The sequence below is a fragment of the Oncorhynchus mykiss genome, chromosome 13 (assembly GCF_013265735.2).
Source record: "Oncorhynchus mykiss isolate Arlee chromosome 13, USDA_OmykA_1.1, whole genome shotgun sequence".
NCBI lineage: Eukaryota > Metazoa > Chordata > Actinopteri > Salmoniformes > Salmonidae > Oncorhynchus > Oncorhynchus mykiss.
In genome coordinates, this window is record NC_048577.1 from 64,600,772 (window position 1) to 64,625,709 (window position 24,938).

The 24,938-nt window shown below is 42.5% G+C and overlaps 2 protein-coding genes and 1 pseudogene across 2 annotated transcripts; 1 reads left to right on the forward strand and 2 right to left on the reverse strand.

Annotated features, from left to right (window-relative positions):
* LOC110514160 overlaps nucleotides 1-24,938 on the forward strand; it is a 209,545-nt pseudogene that overhangs the window by 94,433 nt on the left and 90,174 nt on the right.
* On the reverse strand, nucleotides 1,204-10,817 carry LOC110485289 (zinc finger protein 850-like). Its single transcript, XM_036941915.1, has 3 exons — nucleotides 9,542-10,817; nucleotides 4,277-4,454; nucleotides 1,204-3,872 (listed from the first exon to the last, which is right to left on the reverse strand). Exons 1-3 carry the CDS (start codon nucleotides 9,548-9,550, stop codon nucleotides 1,570-1,572), a joined length of 2,490 nt encoding a protein of 829 aa, XP_036797810.1. The 5' UTR covers nucleotides 9,551-10,817; the 3' UTR covers nucleotides 1,204-1,569.
* On the reverse strand, nucleotides 14,045-23,969 carry LOC110487475 (zinc finger protein 135). The gene is made up of 3 exons (XM_021559409.2): nucleotides 23,193-23,969; nucleotides 16,451-16,628; nucleotides 14,045-16,043 (listed from the first exon to the last, which is right to left on the reverse strand). The coding sequence occupies exons 1-3, from the start codon at nucleotides 23,199-23,201 to the stop codon at nucleotides 14,692-14,694; spliced, it is 1,539 nt and encodes a 512-aa protein (XP_021415084.2). The 5' UTR covers nucleotides 23,202-23,969; the 3' UTR covers nucleotides 14,045-14,691.

Consider the following 24,938-nt stretch of genomic DNA (forward strand, 5'->3'; position numbering starts at 1 on the left):
CTTAACTTTATTACAATATAAACTAATAATTAATATTTGCAAATTCAAAGATGTTTCTGCTAGGCGGAGTTCAGATTGTTATTTGCAGTTTCCCAATCCTCCTTCTTCTTGCCCAACCGAGCCCCCTGTCTCATTTATTTTTTTCCTTTATTTAACCATGCAAGTCAGTTAAGAACAAATTCTTATTTTCAATGACGGCCTAGGAACAGTGGGTTAACTGCCTGTTCAGGGGCAGTTAGACAGATTTGTACCTTGTCAGCTCGGGGGTTTGAACTTGCAACGCTCTAACCACTAGGCTACCCTGCCGCCCCATTGAATATAAGAACTACCGATGAATTGTTATTTCATTTATTTATTTTTTATCATATAACTGTGTGCTTGTTTGTGTACAAGTACAAGGGCATAGGTTTGTGTGTGTGGGTTTGTTATTGGTGGAGGGTGGTATGTGCATTAACATTGGTGAAGTAACACATTAAACATTGGTTTAGGTGTTATTACATGATCGGTTTAAGTTATTACGTTATTCATTAACAAAAGTTGTTACCTGATACCAATAACTTATTACATTAAGTGGAAAAGGTTATTAGACAACATTTTATCATATTAACCAACAAGATGTTACATTTACCGGCTTTATTACATTATAAATCTAAAAGTTATTACATTAACCGTTGTTACAAGACACAGTATGCATAGACCTTGCCTTGAACTCATGGAAATAATTATCCAATGTATTATTGATTAGATTTAGGATCATTTTAATCAATATAGATATATAAAATACACCATTTAAGTGATAACTTCTTGTTTAGAAGATAATTGGATTGAATGTATTGATTAATTGAATACATGAATATACACCTATTGTTGAAACATTATTCTACATAATGACATTTAATAATAGTATTATCATGAGTACATGAAAGAAGATACAATTATCCCCCCCCCCCCACACACACACACAAGTTCCCTATAACATTTCCTATGATAACATTTATCCATTTAGATCAATGTGTGATATTACATAGACACAGGGGAGACCTGATCCTAGATCAGAGCTGCATATTATGCTGCACAGAGGTTACCATGGTGATCAGACTGAGGCAACTGTTTAAGAATGGGAGATGGATATGACTGTTCACTAGATGTTTTCTACTGATCCTGCATTGCTTGCTGTTTGGGGTTTTAGGCTGGGTTTCTGTACAGCACTTTGAGATATCAGCTGATGTAAGAAGGGCTATATAAATACATTTGATTTTATAGTTTATTTAGGGATCTGGAAACTGTGCCAGAAAGGAGGGAGATGAAACACAGCTATAAGGCTTCTCTCCAGCGTGTATTCGCTGGTGTGAATTCAGGTTATCTAATTACAGCAAGTTTGTGCTTTCTGTTTCTTTCTCATTGGCCCTAAATAAACAGAGCTTCACTGGTGTGAATAAAGGGTCCATAACTGACTGAAACGCTTCTCACACTGATCACAGATATAAGGCTTCTTTCTCACCAGTGTGTGTTTGCTTGTGTGATTTCAGGGCCAGTGACTGATTAAAGCTCTTTCCACAATGATCACAGCTAATAAGGTTTCTCTCCAGTGTGTGTTCGCTGGTGTCTAGTTAGTTTTTGTGATTGAGCAAAGCTCTTTCCACAATGATCACATCTATAAGATTTCTCTCCTGTGTGTGTTCGCAGGTGTCTAGTCAGGGTGGAACCTGCAGCAAAGCTCTTCCCACACTGATCACAGCTATAAGGCTTCTCTCCAGTGTGTGTTCGCTGGTGTGTAGACAGGGAGGAAAATACAGCAAAGCTCTTTCCACACTGAACACAGCTATAAGGCTTCTCTCCTGTGTGTGTTCGCTGGTGTATATTCCAGGTTACTGATTGAGAAAAGCCCCTTCCACACTGATCACAACTATAAGGCTTCACTCCTGTGTGTATTCTGTGGTGTGCAGTCAGGTGGGAAGCTAGAGCAAAGCTCTTCCCACACTGATAACAGCTATACGGCTTCTCTCCAGTGTGTGTTCTGTGGTGTCTAGTCAGGGTGGAAGCTAGAGCAAAGCTCTTCCCACACTGATCACAGCTATAAGGCTTCTCTCCAGTGTGTATCCGCTGGTGTGAATACAGGTTATCTGATTGAGCAAAGCTCTTTCCACAATGATCACAGGTATAAGGCTTCTCTCCTGTGTGTATCCGCTGGTGTCTAGTTAGTTTTTCTGATTGAGCAAAGCTCTTTCCACAATGATCACATCTATAAGGTTTCTCTCCTGTGTGTATCCGCTGGTGTCTAGTTAGTTTTTCTGATACAGCAAAGCTCTTCCCACACTGATCACAGCTATAAGGCTTCACTCCAGTGTGAGTTCGCTGGTGTGCAGTCAGGGAGGAAGCTACAGCAAAGCTCTTCCCACACTGACCACAGCTGTAAGGCTTTTCTCCAGTGTGAGTTCGCTGGTGTGCAGTCAGGGAGGAAACTATAACAAAGCTCTTCCCACACTGATCACAGCTGTAAGGCTTTTCTCCAGTGTGAGTTTGCTGGTGTGCAGTCAGGGAGGAAACTCTAGCAAAGCTCTTTCCACACTGACCACAGTCATAAGGCTTCTCTCCAGTGTGTATTCGCTGGTGTCTAGTTAGTCTATCTGATACAGCAAAGCTCTTCCCACACTGATCACAACTATAAGGCTTCTCTCCTGTGTGTGTTCGCTGGTGTGTAGTTAGGTTGCCTGAATGTTTGAAGCTCTTTCCACACTGATCACAGCTATAAGGCTTCACTCCTGTGTGTGTTCGCTGGTGTGTAGTCAGGCTGCCTGAATGTTTGAAGCTCTTCCCACACTGATCACAGCTATAAGGTTTCTCTCCTGTGTGTGTTCGCTGGTGTATAATCAGGGCGGAAGCTGCAGCAAAGCTCTTCCCACACTGATCACAGCTATAAGGCTTCACTCCAGTGTGAGTTCGCTGGTGTATAATCAGGGCGGAAGCTGCAGCAAAGCTCTTCCCACACTGATCACAGCTATAAGGCTTCACTCCAGTGTGAGTTCGCTGGTGTGTAATCAGGGTGGAAGCTACAGCAAAGCTCTTCCCACACTGACCACAGCTGTAAGGCTTTTCTCCAGTGTGAGTTCGCTGGTGTGTAATCAGGGAGGAAACTATAACAAAGCTCTTCCCACACTGATCACAGCTGTAAGGCTTTTCTCCAGTGTGAGTTTGCTGGTGTGCAGTCAGGGACGAAACTCCAGCAAAGCTCTTTCCACACTGACCACAGTTATAAGGCTTCTCTCCAGTGTGTATTCGCTGGTGTCTAGTTAGTGTTTCTGATACAGCAAAGCTCTTCCCACACTGATCACAACTATAAGGCTTCTCTCCTGTGTGTGTTCGCTGGTGTGTAGTCAGGTTGCCTAAATGATTGAAGCTCTTCCCACACTGATCACAACTATAAGGTTTCTCTCCTGTGTGTACACGCTGGTGTGTAGTCAGGCTGCCTGACTGATTGAAGCTCTTCCCACACTGATCACAACTATAAGGCTTCTCTCCAGTGTGTACACGCTGGTGTACAGTTAAGGTTCCTGCACGAGCAAAGCTTTTCCCACAATCAAGGCAGGGGTAAGGCTTCTCCCCTGTATGAATTCTTACATTAGATTTGAAGGTGTTAGATGCAGCAAAACTCTTCCCACACTGATCACAGTGAATAATGAAGCCACTCTGGCTTGTGAAACTCTTCCCACAGTCAGAGCAGCAGTGGTGAGGTTTCTTCCCTGTATGTCCCTGCTGGTGTTTCTTGGGGTGTTCTAATCTGGAGAGACTCTTCTCTGTCTCGTCAGCAACAGGATGTTGAGGCTCCCCAGATGATAAGCCCCTCCCGCTGAGAGAACAACAGTGTATGTCCCCTGTGAAACAAAGACATTGAATAACTAGGTTTTTGAAATACAGGTCCATATATAGTATTATTTTTGTAAAAAGTATTTGTTATTTAGCAGACGTTCTTATCCAAAGCGACTTACAGGAGCAATCAGGGTTAAGTACCTTGCTCAAGAGCAGACAGATTTTTTACCTTGTCGGCTCAGAGATTTGAACCAGCAACCTTTATTAGTGGCCCAACGCTCTAAACCACTAACCTACCTGCTGCCCTTATCAATATACACTCATTGGCCAGTTTTTTAGGTACAACCCCCTCCATTCATGAAACTGGAGCGACAATTTACTGGCCACTGAGTGTTTACTGTTTATCAATCAATTAACAGAAGTTGCAGAAGCAGATTGTAGTCTAATCCACACCCCCCATTGTTCTTACTTGATGAAATCAAATCTCCCTCCTCCTGTCCTTCTCTCACAGTTCCACTCTGCCCTGCTGTTTTCCTGCAGTCGACCAGCAGCACAGAAACCCTCTTCAGATCCAGCAGTAAGGCGCTACCAGGAGAGTTGTGACCAGGGGACTCCGGCAGGGTGGAGGGGGACGGACTAGCTCTGTCCTGGTGACCACAGGAAGTATTGTACATAGAATATCATTAGACCAAACATTTGATTACTTTAGTCTAAATCTCTGATTGATTGGTGCATCCTTATAATACCTCCTTTCTCCTGACGTGTGTAACCGTTCACTACTTTCCACAAATGTCTTGTATATTTCACTTTGGCAAATTTTTCAAAATAGAATTGGAATATTTTTTACAAAATTTAAAAACGTATAAAACTTGACGGTAGAACAAAGAGCAGAACAGAAACGAAAAGCTCCACCCCCTCTTTCAAGATGTAGATGTCGCCTCCCTTTCCAAGGTGTGAAAGATGGTAACACCTGCTAAATCATGTTGTTCAAATAACCAGTGATGAAAAATCTAAACACCAGAACTACTGCTGCTAGTTATCCCACTTGGAGCATGTTGAGAAAAATGTCAGTCTCATAGTTTCAGTATCCATATACAGTACATACATAGAAGAAACCATCAGATATAGGGGTATTGTGGCATGTTGTGACGGCCCTGAATTTTTCTGAACCGTCTCAGTGTTTCTCCTTCCAATAGGGTGCTTTCCCTTTAATTGCCAATTAAATAGCCAGCATCAGCTGCGCAAAAGTGGGGTTGTGATGGAGACGGGAATGAGGATGTGTTCAACCCTCAGTTCTGAAGCTTCTCTATTCCGGTTGTTTTGTTGCCGTTAAACGTGTGTTTTGTAGCCTAATAGAGTTTACCCAGGATCGGATCCACTCTTTGTGTCCGTGGACTACACCTCTCCGTTTTTCGTGGCCTTTCTCCGCTGGAGATCTGTTGGCGGATTGGATTGTCTGACTGACTACAACCTTTTTGTATACGGTATTTCATTTGTTTTGATGTGAGGTATACTGTGATTTATGTAGTTAGTTGTAGTTGAGGACTTAGTAAGAGTTGATACGCTTTAAAGTTCTGTGGTAAAATAATTGTTATATTGATTGTATGATTAATACTGGGTTTACGCTACACTTGAATGAACGGACAAACATCGCGTGACTAAGGTCACTGGAGTTCCCTGAACTCCTTTACCGGGCTGGACTCTTTAGGCCCGAGGTACAGGACATTTCTGGAGGAACCAGAACTCATTGTGATATTATTATATGTGTGTGTAATCATTGGTGTTGCTAATACAACCCACGCATAAGAATATAGTAGTTTTTTTTGAAGTTCTTTCCAATGTTTTAAGGGTTTATGAAAAGTTTATTTCCATCCTGACTTTTACATAAGTCCTTTGTATTGGTGTAGACTTGACGGACCAGATGGGACTCATTCCCTCCCAAACCAAAAGGAGAAACCAATGTTTTCTCTGGTAGGCACAACCTACCTGGCACCCCTATAAATAATAACCTCAAGTCAAAACCGTTACATAAAAAAATGGCACCCCAGATGGGACAGCTCAACATTGAGAACTAACCAAAGCAAATCTTTTGTGTGGAATTAAAACAATGGATTCACCCCAAGATAATGTGCTCATCCATGTCATACCTGTCAATGGGAATACACAGGGCCATTCTGACCATCAAGCTGACAATACAAATCATAATGTGAATGGAGATAATGGAGTTGATTTGGGCCAGAGCCCTAGGAATCTGAATGCTCGGTCTGGACCACAGGCCACAGGAGGTCTAACCAGTGTAGTGGCAAATCGGTTCAAGTATGACACAACCAAGAACTTTGTGAAAATCAATATAGACTTTTAATACAACAGTATCATAAGCCGGAGCGGTCCGCGGAACACACACACTTTTTCAGAGCCCTCGCTCTGAGTTATACACCTACCATATAAGTCCCTCCCATATGCAAATGAAGTTACATCCCAATCCGTGCTTCCTGCTTGTTCAGCCCAATAACGCCCCCATCTGCTTTCCATTAGATCCTAATGGTGACAAGACCCTTGCTTTGACCCTTCACTCAGCTTAATGCGTTCTCCTGTTTGTGTGTTATCTAGGGTCAGCAGACTATGTGTCTCTTCTGTTTTTAGCATGCTCAGCTATACTAAAAATACTATACATTCCCCTTTCCTGTGGCCTGTGTTCATACCCTGTAATTAACTCCATGTGTCCCTTTTGGTGTCTTTCATCTCCTTTAGCTTTAGGGTGCCTAGCTGTTCTGGTCGCCTTCTCTTCATATGGTTGTCTAAGATCAAACAGACTTGTCTCCTGTGATGTGATTGATGTCTGTAATCCATCAATTGGTCCTTTGGCTGACCCCCTCCTTAGACAACCTCTGACCTTTGTATGTCCAGCTGCCCTAGGTGTTGCCCTCTCCCATGGCCCCACTCTGGCTTCCTGTCCTATACAATAGACAATGTACCTTACCAGAATGGCAAATGCATCCCTCTTTTATATAGGACAGTATATTTATCCATATATGTACCTAATTTCTCCCACACCAGTTACTCACTTATTGACATGGATCTGTGTGGAAGTACTGAGCTAGCCCTCCCTCTGACACCCAACCTTCCTCCATTGTCTGGTTTATCTCCAGAGGTTGTAGTCTTACAACTTCAAGGTGACATCCTTGATATTCGTCAGACTCAACAACATCTCCAAACTCTTATCCACCATAATTTCAAATGTCTGAGGGAAGAGCAACAGAGTGCCATGGAATTCAGAAACTCACTGAGCACTCTAACCCACATGCTGACAGAGCTCAGTGAGAGTGGAAGACGGGAAATGACTGGTGCCATGGACAGGCAGTTTGACTACCAACGAAACCAACTCACTGCCACTCTCCAATGGCGCCTGCAACATCATCACACTGAGGTCCTCAAGGACGTTAATTCTGTTTTTTTCTCCCATGGTTAACACTGTAGACCACTTGCAGACAGAACTCTCTAATTGTGTTAAAATGTTGGATGACGTGTCTGTGGACATGGCCTCCATTAAGCACAACTCCTTACACAGAGTTTCTCTGGTGTCCACTTCAGTTCAGACCACTGAGGGCCAAGCTGGCACCTCTGAACAGCCAAGACCAGGCCATGCTGCAGCCACCCCTTGCAGGATGCAATCCACCATGCATCCTGGTGTTAATTTTCATTGTCCGATAACGCCCCCCCCCCCCCTACTTCCTCAATCCCTCCTAGCTCGTTTGTTCATGGTGAATTGAGTAGACGTCATGTGGGGGCGATGCCCATTAAATTGCAATTTCCCACCTTTGGGGAAAAAAAGATGACAGTCCTGAACCGCTAATGTATCTAGAAAGATGTCGAGACTTTCTTGCCCTCAATCCCTTGGCTGACGAAGAACTCCTTGCCACATTGAGGACTGTGTTGCATGGGACAGCTCGACTGGTGGGATGTGGCACGTCTCACCACTACCTCCTGGGCTGACTTTGAGGCCAAGTTTTCCTCTGCATTTCTGTCTGAGGACTACACAGATGAGCTGGCAGACAGAGTCAGGAATCGAGTGCAAAGCGAGAAAGAGAGTATCCGTGACTTTGCATACGGTTACCACTCCCTGTGCAGAAGGTGGAAACCTGGCATTGAGGAGGAAGAGGTTCTTCAAGATCAATTTAATGACATCAACCCACTACTAGCCAGTCAACTCCGAGAACGAGTCACCACTGTCGATGGACTGGTTCGCTTGGGACAGCAGTTTGAGAAGGACAGAGAATGCCAACAGCAATATGACCAGAGAAAGAAACAGACACCCTAACAGTTACCCAAGACAGACTATCAACAACAGCTAGAGTCTCCAGCCAAGACCCCTCTCATGTTCTGTTGGAGATGTAGCCAAAAGGGACATTCTTCAGCTACATGTCCAAGACCGTATCAAGTAAACCCTTCCAGAAACCAGAAATCACAACAGGCCAACACACCTAACTATTTTCACAGGAATCACCATCCTACTCTGGGTGCTTTAACCAGAGCTGAAACCCCAAGAGTCACTGCCTACGCCCCCCCCCCCCCATCGACATCCCCTTCCTTTCAGTTAATACCGCACCAACTGGTGTTACCCCTGTCCATAGGCCCATGGACAGGAAGAGCCATCTTGGATACCGGGTCATCCTACACACTGCTCAATGAGAAACTGTGGAAGGAGGTTAAAGGCCCACAATACAACTTGAAGCCGTGGACAGAAGGTCCACTCTCTGGCTGATGGTGAGGCTAGACGACCACTTGGATGGAGTGAGGTAGAGTTCCGCCTGTGTAACCGCTCCTATGTGATTCCTTTGGTTATCCTACAAACCAAGAACCTTGCTTTTCCTGACGTGTTGGGAATTGATTTCATGTACTTCAGTGGTGTCCAGATTGATATAGTGGAGGAAGCACCTGTTTCCTTTTCGACTTGCGGTAACTCTAAATCAATAGCTGTTTAGTATTCAGAAAACATTCACTTGCTCGACCATTCTGAAGGTCATGCAACTGTTACATGCAACATTTTTTGTGAATTTAACAGGACAGATGTTGCTCTCTAGTTATATGATGTAACAAAGGTCTGGTTGAATGTATTCTGCCACTGTCATCTTGTCTCAGCTGAGTCAAGGCATATGAACTAACAGGTTATAACAACGCAATGATCACAACATGTAATATGGCTATTTTTCTGGCTTTCTTCCCTGGTGATTTTTACCTACACACCACTACTGCAAGTTGTAGCTTTGCCCTTATTATTTCTCCATGGTTCTGACTTTACCTGCTCGTTGCGCATTGTCTTGTGTCAATCTGTGTGCTTTAGGCTAGTAGGCTACTTTGCTGAAGGACAAAATATCCCACGTGTTTATTACCACCATTGTTTATGAAACAGTATAACTTTAGACCGTCCCCTCGCCCATACCCGGGCGCGAACCAGGGACTCTCTGCACACCCACGAAGCATCGTTACCCACAAAAGCCGCGGCCCTAGCAGAGCAAGGGGAACCACTACTTCAATGTCTCAGAGCAAGTGACGTCACCGATTGAAACGCTATTTGGCGCACACACCGCTAACTAAGCTAGCCGTTTCACATCCGTTACATTTATTTTGTCCGGCTGTTCAAATGGAACGAATGGATATGGAAGATCAAAGATGATTAAACTAGACATGTTATACACCACAGTAGGAAAACTGTTAGTAAGTCGACATAACTTACCTGAACCATCGTTGAAGCCGTTCTTTCTTCAGCGTTTCTTCAAATAAAAAACGTGACAGTAAATCTGTAGCTAGCCTACACTAGTTACTTTCTTTGTTACCGCGTTCAGATAAAGCTAGACCAGAACAAACGTAAATATAAATATCAACACTCGACTTACGTTGTGACAAATATATGTCTGATGTAGCCTAATCTTACTTCAGAAAGATCCTGGATAAGATTTGAATCTATTAAAGTCAATAAAACGTCCAACACCCTATTCACCAAAAATACTGTTGTCGTCTACCTCTATCCCAGAGTCTGTTGGAACAACGTCCTCTTCCGAGATTCCAGATAGTTTTAATTGTCTGAGGTGTGGCCTAAAAAATACCAAATTACAAGCTATACGTGCTGCGAACCATGCAGCATTTACAGCAATGCAACCTCCGAAGTAGTCAGTGTGTTACAAGCATTTCGCTACACCCGCTATAACATCTGCTAAACACAAGTATGTGACCAATAAAATTGGATTGATTTATAATTCTTCCGCTTTACAGACCAGATCCAGAGATGTTGAGAAGGAAGTGGTCTTCTTCTTCTTTAGTGTTATGGCGGTCCGCAAAACAATGACTATTGGTGCACTTCCCCACCTAGTGTGTTGGCTGTGTATCAGCCTACTATTCTGTAGTATGAATTCATTACACTTTGTGAAAAACCAACTAACCCTACACCCATTAAAACCTCATCATTATTCCACTACTTTGGCCCTCTAATTCAACACCAGGCCAGCATCCTGGGAGGACAGGATATTATCCTTCAAAACACCTTGTAAATATGCAGTAAAATATTATACACCCAAGTACTTCTCAACAGCTGCCACCACAACATCTATCCACTGTGTTTTACATTCTATTACTGTGGTACAGTTGACAACCATGGCCATGAACTTGGCCAAAACTTACTGAAGCATGTTATTCCTGTCACTCTCTATTGACCTCGGCCTAATTACAGAGACCCTCTCAGGATCCCTCACCCTGGACCCATCTTCCTCTACTACTCCCTTCACTGCCTCAGCATACAACACCTTCTACACTACTGTGATCCTGGTAACCTCAACCTGTCTTTCTCTCACCGGACACATCTGATCTCCAGCACCATGTGTACCCCTACAGTTTATACACACAACTTTTTACATCAATACTACACATTCCTTTCTCTCAGGTCCTCCTGCACACTTCTCACATCTAGGAATGTCCCTGATACACACTGCTGGAAGGAAGTTGTCAAGGAAAGGAGTTTGTGTTTATACGGGAAGCACCGATACACTTACCGTCAACCAATTATGTCAATGTCGATTCATACAGAGCTTTAAAGCTTGCCAGCTTGTAGTCTTGAAACTCGGACATTAGTTACCTTTGGCTCGTTCAGCCATCCCAATGGGGAAAAAATTAATGGGGGAAAATGAAGGTTTTGGAACACCAAAAATAAGGTCAGCACAGGCTAAGGAGATCTTATACAGTACATTTTGTTCTATGAGATAATAGCAGACAGTTAATGTGAATTTTATGAATTATGAAGCCTTTGCAATTGTTGTGCTTTTTTATTACATACATACTTTAAAATTCACAAGAAGTGACGTTAGCTGATACAGATTGTAGAACAAAACGCATAACATCTAAACCTGTGTTTTCAACAGACCTTCCGGCGCCTACAGAGATGGCCGCCTCGCTTTGCATTGCTAGGAAACTATGCAGTATCACAAGCATTTCGCTACACTCGCATTAACATCTGCTAACCATGTGTATGTGACAAATAACATTTGATTTGATTATAGAGATAGCTCATTCATCACAAAGCCCACTGATATTGCAAACCACTTGAATTACTTTTTCATTGGCAAGATAAGAAAACTAAGGGATGACATGTCAGCAACAAACACTGACACGACACATCCAAGTATATCGGACCAAATTATGACAGACAAGAATTGTACTTTAGAATTCCATAAAATCAGTGTGGAAGAAGTGAATAAATTATTGTCTATCAACAATGACAAGCCACCGGGGTCTGACAATCTAGATGGAAAATTACTGAGGATAATAACAGACGATATTGCCACTCCTATTTGCCACATCTTCAATTTAACCCTACTAGAGAGCGTGTGCCCTCAGGCCTGGAGAGAAGCCAAAGTCATTCTGCTACCCAAGAAGAGTAAAGCCCCTTTACTGGCTCAAATAGCCGACCAATCAGGCTGTTACCAACCCTTAGAAAAAATTGTGTTTGACCAGATACAATGCTATTTTACAGTAAACAAATTGACAACAGAATTTCAAGATATTAGCTCTTGTCACTTAGTATTTTAATGAATGCATAATGGTAAACCTAGACACTTGCATATTATAGTATTCTGAGTGGTGACTGAAGGCTTGTTACCTTGACTAGATTCATTGATACAATTATGGGTCTTTAGCATTCATGTAATATTGGAGTCAGAGTCAAAATGTTCTTCACTCTTCACATTCTTCTGGCAACGGTCCATACTTGGTCCCTTACTCTTTTTAATTTGCTTCAATGATCTTCACATTTTCCAAATGTGTATTTTGGTCCTGTTTCATCCATCTGATAAATACATTACATTATCAAAGTATGTTTGTCTATTTTATGTTTCTATCTGAAAAGTCCTCTGAGACGTGTAATGACTTCTCGGAGAAGTGGTGATCAGGGTGGAGGTGGTAGCACATGATGGGGTGGGGGTACGGTCGGGGGGCTCCCCACACGAATCCTGGTCACTTTTTCAAGGTCATTTTTATGATGTTTCAGAACTACTTGTCAAAACAAGTTACAAATGTATAATTTTCTTTTAAAATAAATAACAGGTCATTCTGATGTGTATGATAGAACACATTTTCAACTCCAAGGACAAAAAAAAATCACTGAGACATTTTCACCCCAAGTGAGACAACCGAGCACCCTGGCTCATTGACTATAAGGTCTACAGATTCATTAAGTTCATTTTTTATCAATGTGTGTGTGTATGTGTGTGTATATATATATATATATATATATATCTCTCTATTCGATTGTACAGGTGTGTATATTTCAAGAATTCTAATATTTTACTTTTAGATGTGTGTGTGTGTGTATTGTTGGATATAACTGCACTGTTGGAGCTAGGAACACAAGCATTTCTACACCCGCAATAACATCTGCTAAATATGTGTATGTGACCAATGATTAGAGTGTGTGTTTGTGTACGAGTACAAGGGCATAGGATTGTGTGTGTAGGTTTGTAATTGGTGGAGGGTGGTATGTGCATTAACATTAGTGAGGTAACACATAAAACATTGGTTTAGGTGTTATTACATTATTCATTAAAGTTGTAACTCACCTGATAAAGTAACTTATTACATTAAATGGAAAAAGTTATTACTATAACAATTCAACATTTTATCATATTAACCAACAAGATATTACACATACCAGTTTTATTACATTATAAATCTATTACATTTACCGTTGTTACAAGACAGTATGAATAGTTATTACCTTGAACTCCTTGGAAATTATCCAATATATTATGGATTAGATTTAGGATAATTTTAATCAATATAGATATATAAAATACACCATTTAAGTGATAACTTCTTGTTTAGAAGATAATGGATTGAATGTATTGATCAATTGAATACATGAATATGTACCTATTGTTGAAACATTATTCTACATTATCCCCACCCCCCCCCCTTTTTTTTTTGCAGCAATTACAGCTGCAAGTCTCTTGGGGTGTCTCTATTTTTGCCCATTCTTCAAGGCAAAACTGCTCCAGCTCCTTCAAGTTGGTTGGATTCCGCTGGTATACATCCATCTTTAAGTCATACCACAGATTCTCAATTGGATTGCGGTCTGGGCTTTGACTAGGCCATTCCAAGACATTTAAATGTTTCCCCCTTAAACCACTCGAGTGTTGCTTTAGCAGTATGCTTAGGGCCATTTCCATTTTTTATGGATTTACTGGTGCTCCGTTGGATGTTCAAAGTTTCAGATATAATTTTTACAACTCAACCCTGATCTGTACTTCTCCACAACTTCGTCCCGGACCTGTTTGGAGAGCTCCTTGATCTTCATAGTGCTGCTTGTTTGGTGGTGCCCCTTGCTTAGTGGTGTTGCAGACTCTGGGGCCTTTCAGAACAGGTGTGTGTGTGTATATATATATATATATATATATATATATATATATATATATATATATATATATATATATATATATATATATATATATATATATATATATATATATATATATATATATATATATATATATATATATATAGTGGGGAGAACAAGTATTTGATACACTGCCGATTTTGGAGGTTTTCCTACTCACAAAGCATGTAGAGGTCTGTAACTTTTTATCATAGGTACACTTCAACTGTGAGAGACGGAATCTAAAACAAAAATCCAGAAAATCACATTGTATGATTTTTAAGTAATTAATTAGCATTTTGCCTGATATAAGTATTTGATCACCTACCAACTAGTAAGATTTCCAGCTCTCACAGACCAGTTTTAATTTAAGAAGCCCCCCCTGTTCTCCACTGATTACATGTATTAACTGCACCTGTTTGAACTCATTGCCTGTATAAAAGACACTTAGATTGCACACAGGTCTACTTCATTTAGCTAATTATGTGACTTCTGAAGGTAATTGGTTGTACCAGATCATATTTAGAGACTTCTTAGCAAAGGGGGTGAATACATAAGCACACACCACTTTTGTTTAATTTATTAGATTTTTTTTAAACAAGTAATATTTTTCATTTCACTTCACCAATTTGGACTATTTTGTGTATGCCCATTACATGAAATCCAAATAAAAATCAATTTAAATTACAGGTTGTAATACAACAAAATAGGAAAAATGCCAAAGGGCAGTGTATGAAAGAAGATACAATTATCAACATCCTCACAGGTTCACTATAACATTTCCTATGAGAACATTTATCCATTTAGATCAATGTGTGATATTACAAAGACACAGGGGAGACCTGATGCTAGATCAGAGCTGCATATTATGCTCCATAAAGGTTACCATGGTGATCAGACTAAATCAACTGTTTAAGAATGGGAGATGGATATGACTGTTCACTAGATATTTCCTACTGATCCTTTCTTTAGTGTACTGGAACCGGTGTCAGATAGGAGGGAGAGGAAATACGGCACGTTTTTGTTTTCTGGTGTTTTTTCAATTGCCCTAAATAAGCAAAGCTCTTCCTACATAGACACACATAGGGTTTCACTCCAGTGTGTGTTCGCTGGTGTGAATTTAGGGTCCCTGATTGACTGAAGCTCTTCCCACACTGATCACACCTATAAGGCTTCTCTCCTGTGTGTATGCGCTGGTGTATAGTAAGTTTTTCTGACACAGCAAAGCTCTTCCCACACTGATCACAGCTAAAAGGCTTCTCTCCTGTGTGTTGTCTCTGGTGTATATTCAGGTGTACTGATTGAGCAAAGCTCTTGCCACACTGAGCACATCTATAAGGTTTCTCTCCAGTGTGCGTTCGCTGGTGTGAATTTAGTGTCCCTGATTGACTGAAGCTCTTCCCACACTTAACACAGGTAAAAGGTTTCTCTCTAGTGTGTGTTCGATGGTGTCTAGTCAGGGAGGAAGCTATAGCAAAGCTCTTCCCACACTGATCACATCTAAAAGGCTTCTCTCCAGTGTGTGTTAGCTGGTGTGTATTCAGGGTGGAAGCTAGAGCAAAGCTCTTCCCACATAGACAGACATAAGGTCTCTCTCCAGTGTGTGTTCGATGGTGTCTAGTCAGGGAGGAAGCTATAGCAAAGCTCTTCCCACACTGATCACATCTAAAAGGCTTCTCTCCAGTGTGTGTTAGCTGGTGTGTATTCAGGGTGGAAGCTAGAGCAAAGCTCTTCCCACATAGACAGACATAAGGTCTCTCTCCAGTGTGCGTTCGCTGGTGTGAATTTAGGGGCCCTGATTGACTGAAGCCCTTCCCACACTGATCACAGATATAAGATTTCTCTCCTGTGTGTATGCACTGGTGTATAGTTAGGGCATCTGATACAGCATAGCTCTTCCCACATTGATCACAGCTATAAGGCTTCACTCCAGTGTGTGTTAGCTTGTGTATGTTTAGGGCTCCCAAATATGAAAAGTTTTTCCCACAATCAAGGCAGGGGTAAGGCTTCTCCCCTGTATGAATTCTCAGATGAGATTTTAAGGTGTTAGAAGCAGCGAAGCTCTTCCCACACTGTGAGCAGCAGTACGGTTTTTCTCCGGTGTGAATCCGCTGGTGAATAATGAAGTCACTCCGGTTTGTGAAACTCTTCCCACAGTCAGAGCAGCAGTGGTGAGGTTTCTTCCCTGTACGTCCCTGCTGATGTTTCTTGAGATGTTCTGATCTGGAAAGACACTTCGCTGTCTCGTCAGCAACATGTGGTTGAGGATCCCCAGAAGATAAGCACCTGCCACTGAGAGAACGACGGTTAGGGGTGTCCCCTGTGAAACAAAGACATTGAATAACTAGGTTTTGGAAACATGGGTCCATAAACAAACACTAGAAAAAAATTGAGTGTTATTTAGCAGACGATGTTATCCAGAGTGATTTACAGGAGCAATTAGGGTTTAGTATCTTGCTCAAGGGCACAGACAGATTTTCTACCAAGTCGGCTCAGAGATCCAAACCAGCCACCTTTCAATTTGTGGCCCAACGCTCTTAAAACATAAGACTACCTGCCTCTGTTATCATCAATATACACCCAGTTTATTAGGTACCCTCCATTCATGAAATTCTATTGACAATTAACTAGCCCCTGAGCGTTTTACTGTTTATAAATCAATAAACAGAAGTTGCAGAAGCAGATTGTAGTCTAATCCACCCCCCCCCCCCCCCCCATTGTTCTTACTTGATGAAATCAAATCTCCCTCCTCATGTCCTTCTCTCACAGTTCCACTCTGCCCTGCTGTTTTCCTGCAGTCGACCAGCCGCACAAACACCCTCTTCAGATCCAGCAGTAAGGAGCTACCAGGAGAGTTGTGACCAGGGGACTCCGGCAGGGTGGAGGGGGACGGACTAGCTCTGTCCTAGTGACCACAGGAAGTATTGTACATAGAATATCATTAGACCAAACATTTGATTACTTTAGTCTAAATCTCTGATTGATTGGTGCATCCTTATAATACCTCCTTTCTCCTGAAGTGTGTAATCGTTCACTACTTTCCACAAATGTATAACAATTCTAATGCCCTGTCTTATGTTCAGAAGCTTTGATTGAGCATTCATTGGAGTTGAACACATCTTTCACCCCTGAGTTAATCATGGTTTACACAGAACTAATGTCTCATGAATTGGTCAACCGTTCAATTTAGTTCTGGGTTCATACGTGATAAGAGGAGAGCTTAAGAGACGCTGGAAGAAGGAGCTCCACCCTCTCCAAAATTCAGAGGACGCCAACACCTTCAAAATCGTTATTCGTCATATTAACCAGAGGAAAAAGCAAAACACCTGAACTACTGCTGCTCATTATGACGTAGTATTTAGAGCCAATTCCATCAATTATTTGGTTTTACCTTCCACCCTAAATTAAATGAATGTAAATGTATACAGTTATCCCCATGTACAATAGAGCCACGTCTCTCTGGTGCCTTTAACAGCCTGTTTCTAGTCTAAAGTGTTGCAGAGTTATGTATCCTATACATTTATATAATCAGGGTTTGGGGGGCATTAGCCCCTCCCCAAGCACCACTCCACTGGAATGGCCGTTGACAATTATCCAACACAGGGCTAGTCCACCATCCAGATCAGAGCTGTAAATACAATCAAGCCTGTCTAATGGCAGTTGTTAGTTTGGCACTGTTGATAAGCACAGATTTGGCATGACCCTCTCCTTAGGACCATCTGGCAGAACGGCCAGAATATGTTCTATAAGTTAAGACAGAAGGAGGTGCCAGACACGTGCTGGAACCAACCCTATGAACTATGACTATGTAACGTGTCTGTAACCAGTAATATAAGAGCTCTAACGGGACTTCCCTGAGGGAGATACCTTCAGAACGGTACTTTATACTTCTAAGTTTGACCTCACCAGCATGCTGATAAAAAAAACTTCATTCATTTAACATTGAATTCGAGTGTCCCTGTGTTGAATTTCCACGAGAATCCCATCACATACACTACATGACCAAAAGTATGTGGGCACGTGCTCGTTGAACATCTCCTTCCAAAATCATGAGCATTAATATGGAGTTGGTCTCCCATTTGCTGCTATCCACTTCCGGGAAGTCTTTCCACTAGATGTTGGAACATTGCTGCGGGAACTTGCTTCAATTCAGCCACAAGTGCATTAGTGAGGTTGGGCACTGATGTTGGGCAATTAGGCCTGGCTTGCGGTCTGCGTTCCAATTCATCCCAAAGGTGTTCGATGGGGGTTGAGGTCAGGAGTCTCTGTGCAGGCCAGTCAAGTTCTTCCACACCAATCTCAACAAACTATTTCTGTATGGACCTGGCTTTGTGCACGGGGCATTGTCATGCTGAAACAGGAAAGGGCGTTCCCCAAACTTAACACAAAGTTGGAAGCACAGAATCATCTAAAATGTCATTGCATGCTGTAGCGTTAAGAATTCCCTTCACTGGAACTAAGGGACCTAGCCCTGAACCATGAAAAACATCCCCAGACAAGTATTCCTCCTCCACCAAAACTTTACAGTTGGCACTGTGCATTGGAGCAGGTAGCTTTTCCTGGCATCTGCCAAACCCAGATTTGTCATTTGGCGGTGAGCCTTACACCACTCCAGCCGACGCTTGGCATTGCACATGAGTGACCTTAGGCTTGTGTGCAGCTGCTCAGCTATGGAAAGCCATTTTCATGAAACTCCAGATGAACAGTTATTGTGCTGACGTTGCGTCTAGAGGCAGTTTGGAACTAGGTTGGGAGTGTGGCAACTGAGGACAGACAATTGTTATGCGCTTCAGTACTCGGTGGTCCCGTTCTGTGATCTTGTGTTTGGTTTACCACTTCTCAATTGAGCTGTTGTTGCTCCTAGACATTTCTACTTCACAATAACACCACTTACAGTTGACTGGGGAAATCGCTAGCAGGGCAGAAATTTGACAAACTGACTTGTTGGAAAGGTGGCATCTTTGTTGTTACCATGTTGAAAGTCACTGATCTCTTCAGTAAGGCCATTCTACTGCCAATGTGTGTCTATGGAGGTTGAATGGCTGTATGCTCAATTTTATACACCTGTCAGCAACGGGTGTGGCTGAAATAGCCAAATCCAATCAATTGAAGGGGTGTCCACATACTTATGGATGTACTGTATTTATAATCTGGACTAATATTAACATATTTCTGAATTCCATTATTTTATTGTTGTAAATTGTTAGATATTACTGCACTGTTGGAACTAGGAACACAATCAATTCACTACACCCTCAATAAGATCTGATAAGTATGTGTATATACCAATAAATCTGATTTGATTTGTTTTCTCAACTAGTTTGAGTTGTGTCCTGTCTGACAGTGAAATATGGCTAGCGTTTACCGTAGCTTGGACTATGGAGTAGCTAGCTAGCGTTTACCGTAGCTTGGACTATGGAGTAGCTAGCTAGCGTTTACCGTAGCTTGGACTATGGAGTAGCTAGCTAGCGTTTACCATAGCTTGGACTATGGAGTAGCTAGCTAGCGTTTACCGTAGCTTGGACTATGGAGTAGCTAGCTAGCGTTTACCGTAGCTTGGACTATGGAGTAGCTAGCTAGCGTTTACCGCAGCTTGGACTATGGAGTAGCTAGCTAGCGTTTACCGTAGCTTGGACTATGGAGTAGCTAGCTAGCATATTTTGTTTTGAACTGATGTAGTTAATGTAGTTCAATGCTGTGGCGCTTCCAGGCAGCTGCTCGAGAGTAACGTGTTAGTGTTTGAGATGTTTGTTGGTGGTGTTTTTTCATTGTTTTGTGTCACACTGCATACTGTTCCTTGCTCTTTTAACGGATTAAGCATGGTTTTGACAACGATGAATTGTACAAACGTTGTTGAATACTCATCACATTTTCTACGGATTTACAAAAAATATGCACCTCCACTGGCACCACATATCCGAGACAAACTTTAGTGCCTCGGGATAATGCGCGTAAGAAGCAGGGTGAGATGGACTATATTCTAACTGAATTATGTGACGTCACAAATACGTCCCAGGATGCCCCAAGGACCCCGAATGTGCTGGTTTGTAATTCAAGATCATTGATGAACAAAGTGGATGAATTTGATCTGCTTCTTCATTGCAGTAAATGCAGACATTGGATGTGTCACTTAAACTTGGGCCCACGAAAATATCCCAGATTAATCTCTTTTCATATACAACTATCAGCTGTTCAGAAATGACAGGTCCAGAGAGGAGGGGATGAGGCTATGTATGTGAACCACAGTATGCAGGCAAAGAGAAGAACTGACCCGGAGAAAGAGGAATTTGAGTGTATGTGGCTTCAGCTCCGTCCTAAACGACTCCCCAGCTCATTTTCAACTCTGTTCGTGGGACTACTCTACCATCCACCATGGGCAAATGAGAAAACACTTCGGTAGAACACAGTGTATCTCATCAACACTGTCCATGTGATCAGGATGTCCTATACCTAAAGTGTCAAACCCATGTACAACGAGTGACTGGAGGCCCATCTCTCTAACGTCATGCCTTGGAAAAATCCTTCATTAAAAGAAAACTCAAGCCAACAGTTTTATATCTGAGAGCACTAATCAGTATGCCTACCTCCCAAACTCCAGCGATACTACCGCCCTTGTGAAAGCCACACACTCCAGGCTGACAACTACAGACTCCAAACATACCAACAAGGGTGAGGGTGTTACTTGCTGATATGTCCAAAGCCTTTGATCGAGTAGATCACACAAAGCTCCTGCAACATCTGTTTGACATTGACCTGTGTCCAAGGTTACTAGCCTGGCTCAGCAGCTACACCACAGGAAGAAGGCAGAGGGTGATGGTTACTAGCCTGGCTCCACAGCTACACCACAGGAAGAAGACAGAGGGTGATGGTTACTAGCCTGGCTCAGCAGCTACACCACAGGAAGAAGGCAGAGGGTGATGGTTACTAGCCTGGCTCAGCAGCTACACCACAGGAAGAAGACAGAGGGTGATGGTTACTAGCCTGGCTCAGCAGCTACACCACAGGAAGAAGGCAGAGGGTGATTTTTACTAGCCTGGCTCCACAGCGACACCACAGGTAGCTGATAGCAGTGGGTATAAGAGTGGGGGGGGGGGGACAAAAAAGCAATTTCAGAATGTGGGGGGGGGGTCATGTCACCCCGCCCCCAGTTAAAGTTGCGCTCCTGATTGTTTGTATATTTTAGTTGTCACTGTAGTAGACTAAGTATAGGTGATTAGAAAAAATATCAAGACTGTTTCAAGGACAGCTTTTTTCCATCTACGTAACATCGCACAAAATCTGAAACTTTCTGTCCAAAAATGATGCAGAAAAATGTATCCATGCTTTTGTCACTTCTAGATTAGACTACTGCAATGCTCTACTTTCCGGCTACCCGGATAAAGCACTAAATAAACTTCAGTTAGTGCTAAACACGGCTGCTAGAATCCTGACTAGAACCAAAAGATGTGATCATATTACTCCAGTGCTAGCCTCCACACTGGCTTCCTGTTAAGGCAAGGGGTGCTTCCAGCTAAGGCAAGGGCTGCTTCCAGCTAAGGCAAGGGCTGCTTCCAGCTAAGGCAAGGGCTGCTTCCTGCTAAGGCAAGGGCTGCTTCCTGCTAAGGCAAGGGCTGCTTCCAGCTAAGGCAAGGGCTGCTTCCTGCTAAGGCAAGGGCTGCTTCCAGCTAAGGCAAGGGCTGCTTCCAGCTAAGGCAAGGGCTGCTTCCTGCTAAGGCAAGGGCTGCTTCCTGCTAAGGCAAGGGCTGCTTCCTGCTAAGGCAAGGGCTGCTTCCTGCTAAGGCAAGGGCTACTTCCTGTTAAGGCAAGGGCTGCTTCCTGCTAAGGCAAGGGCTGATTAAGGTTTTACTGCTAACCTACAAAGTATTACATGGGCTTGCTCCTATCCATCTTTCCGAATTCGTCCTGCCGTACATACCTACATGTACGCTCCGGTCACAAGACGCAGGCCTCCTTAGTGTCCCAAGAATTTCTAAGCAAACAGCTGGAGGCAGGGCTTTCTCCAAAAGAGCTCCATTTTTATGGAATGGTCTGCCTACCCATGTGAGAGACGCAGACTCGGTCATGACCTTTTTAAGTCTTTACTGAAGACTCATCTCTTCAGTGGGTCATATGATTGAGTGTAGTCTGGCCCAGGGGTGTGAAGGTGAACAGAAAGGAGCTGGAGCGACGAATCGCCCTTGCTGTCTCTGCCTGGCCAGTTCCCCTTTCCACTGGGATTATCTGCCTCTGCCTCTGCCCTATTAGCTGAGTCATTGGCTTACTGGTGTTCTTCCATGCCTTCCCTAGGAGGGGTGCGTCACTTGAGTGGATTGAGTCACTGATGTGATCTTCCTGTCCGGGTTGGCGCCCCCCTCGGGTTCGCGCTGTGGGGGAGATCTTCGTGGGCTATACAAGGCCTTGTCTCAGAGTAGTAGGATGGTGGCGGAAGATAGCCATCTAGTGGTGTGGGGGCTGTGCTTTGGTAAAGTGGGTGGGGTTAAATCCTGCCTGTTTGGCCCTGTCTGGGGGTATCGTCGGATGGGGTCACAGTGTCTCCCGACCCCTCCTATCTCAGACTCCAGTATTTATGCTGCAACAGTATATGTGTCAGGGGGCTAGAGTCAGTTTGTTAGATCTGGAGTATTTCTTCTGTTTTATCCCGTGTGAATTTAAGTTCTCTCTGCCCTAAGACCATGCCTCAGGTCTCTCTCTCTCTCATTTACTCCTGAGGTGCTTGACCTGTTGCACCCGCTACAACCACTGTGATTATTATTATTTGTCCCTGCTGGTCATCTATAAACATTTGAACATCTTGGCCATGTACTGTTATAATCTCCACCTGGCACAGCCAGAAGAGGACTGGCCACCCCTCAGAGCCTGGTTCCTCTCTAGGTTTCTACCTAGGTTCCTGCCTTTGTAGAGAGTGTTTTCTAGCCACCGTGCTTCTACATCTGCATTAATTGCGGTTTGGGGTTTTAGGCTGGGTTTCTGTACAGCACTTTGTGACATCGGCTGATATAAAAAAGGCTTTATAAATACATTTGATTGAATGATTAGATTATGTTGAAATGGTGCTTGAATAGTGGAGGCAGCGCCTGTTTTCTTTGCGTTAACAATAATTAAATAGTTGTTGAGTAGTCTGAAAGCATCCGAAACATTCACTTGCTTGACCATTCTGTAGGTCATGTAACTGTTAGTTACATGGAACATATTTGGTTAACTTCACCGGAAAGACGTTGCACTCCGGTTTTATGATTACACAAAAAGGTGTGGTTGAATTTATTCTGCCACTGTCTTCTTGTCACGGCTGTGTCAAGGCATATGAACGAACAGGTTAGAGCAAACAATAAAATATCCCAAGTTTTTAATTACCATCATAGTTTAATTTGTCCAGCTGTTCAAATGTAAATGGATGATCAAAGATGACGAAAATAGGCCTAGACATGTTATACACCACAGTATGCATACTGTAAAATAAAACTAAACTTACCCGATCCATCGTTGAAGCTATTTTTTCTTCAACATTTCTTCAAATAAAAAAAACGTGACAGTAAATCTGTAGCTAGCCTCCACTATACTTACTTTCTTTGTTACAGCGTTCAGATAAAGAACAGCTATACCAGAGCCATCAAACGTCCTTTTAAATATCAAAACTAGATTTAATTTGTGACAATAAAATGTCTGATGTAGGCTAACCTAACTTCAGAAAGATCCTGGATAAGATCTTACCTGATCTATTAAAGTCAATAAAACGTTCAACACCCTATTCACCAAGAATCATGCTGTCTGTTATCGTCCAACTCTATACGAGTCTGTTGGAACAACGTCCTCTTCGGGAGTCCAGATAGTTTTAATTGTCTGAGGCCCAGTAAGGGAAGCCTATATAATACCAGACTGATTACCGCTGCGCTATCCGTGCAGCGAACCAGTAAAACCCAAAGTATGTTCAATCCGAAGTCTGCAGTTGTCATGCAGCACTTAACAGCAATGCAATCTCCGCAGTTGTCAATGTACTTATATTTCCGTTTCACCGAGCAGCCTCGAAGCAGTTGAGAAGGAAGTGGTCTTCTTCTTCTTTGGTATTATGGCGGTTCGCCATAAACAATTGTTATAGGTTCATACCTCCAGCAAGTGTATTGGCTGTGTATCAGTCTACTATTCTGTAGTATTAATTCATTGCACTTTGTGAAAAACCAACTAACCCTACACCCATTAAAACGTCATTATTCCACTACTTTGGCCCTCTGATTCAACACCAGGCCATCAGCCTGGGAGGACAGGATAGTATCGTTCAAAACACATAACTCTGCAGTAAAATATTGTACACCCAAGTACTTCTCTACAGCTGCCATCACAACATCTATCCACTGTGTTTTACATTCTACACCTGCGGTACAGTTGACAACCATGGCTATGAACGCCCAAAAATTATTGTTGGTGTTGTTTTTTCTTTTTCTTTTTTGTGTCGCACTGCATACTGTTCCTTGCTCTTTTAACGGATTAATTAAGCATGGCTTTGACAACGATGAATTGTACAAACATTGTAGAATACTCATCACTGTTGGAAGGAAGTAGTCAAGAGACGACGTTTGTGTTTATACAGGAAGTACCGCCCCCACTTACCGTCAACCAATCATGTCAATGTTGAGCTAAACAGAGCTTCAGATCTCGCCAGCTTGTAGAATTATAACAATGAAACGAGTTACCTTTGGCTCGTTCAGCCATCCTAATGGGAAAAATAGGCTCAGCACAGGCTAAGGAGATCTTATACGTTTGTTCTATGAGATAATAGCAGTCAGTTAATATTACCTTTATTAATAATGAAGCCTTTATGTGATGTAAATGCTTTTTTTTATTGCATAATTGACATTAGCTAATAAAGATTGATGAACAAAACGAACAAGATCTACTAAACCTGTGTTTACAACAGTCCTTATTTTCAGCATTTATCCAAAACCATGCAAAACCGCCATTCATTTTTCCCATAGTCTTTGTCCAGCGAACCATGGCAAAATTAGTGCCTATAGAAAGGTGCCATTACTATTTCTCTCTATAGAGCCCCACAGTGGATGAGTCATAATACTCTTAAAACCAAATGGTCAAACTAGGAAATGGTTCCAATTGCTTTCCACCATTCACTTTACCCATAGGGGATTTTCCATAGATTTACCCTGGAGAGACATTTTGAGAATAATTTCAATCTCTCTCGGACAAGGTGACTTTTATCAATATAATT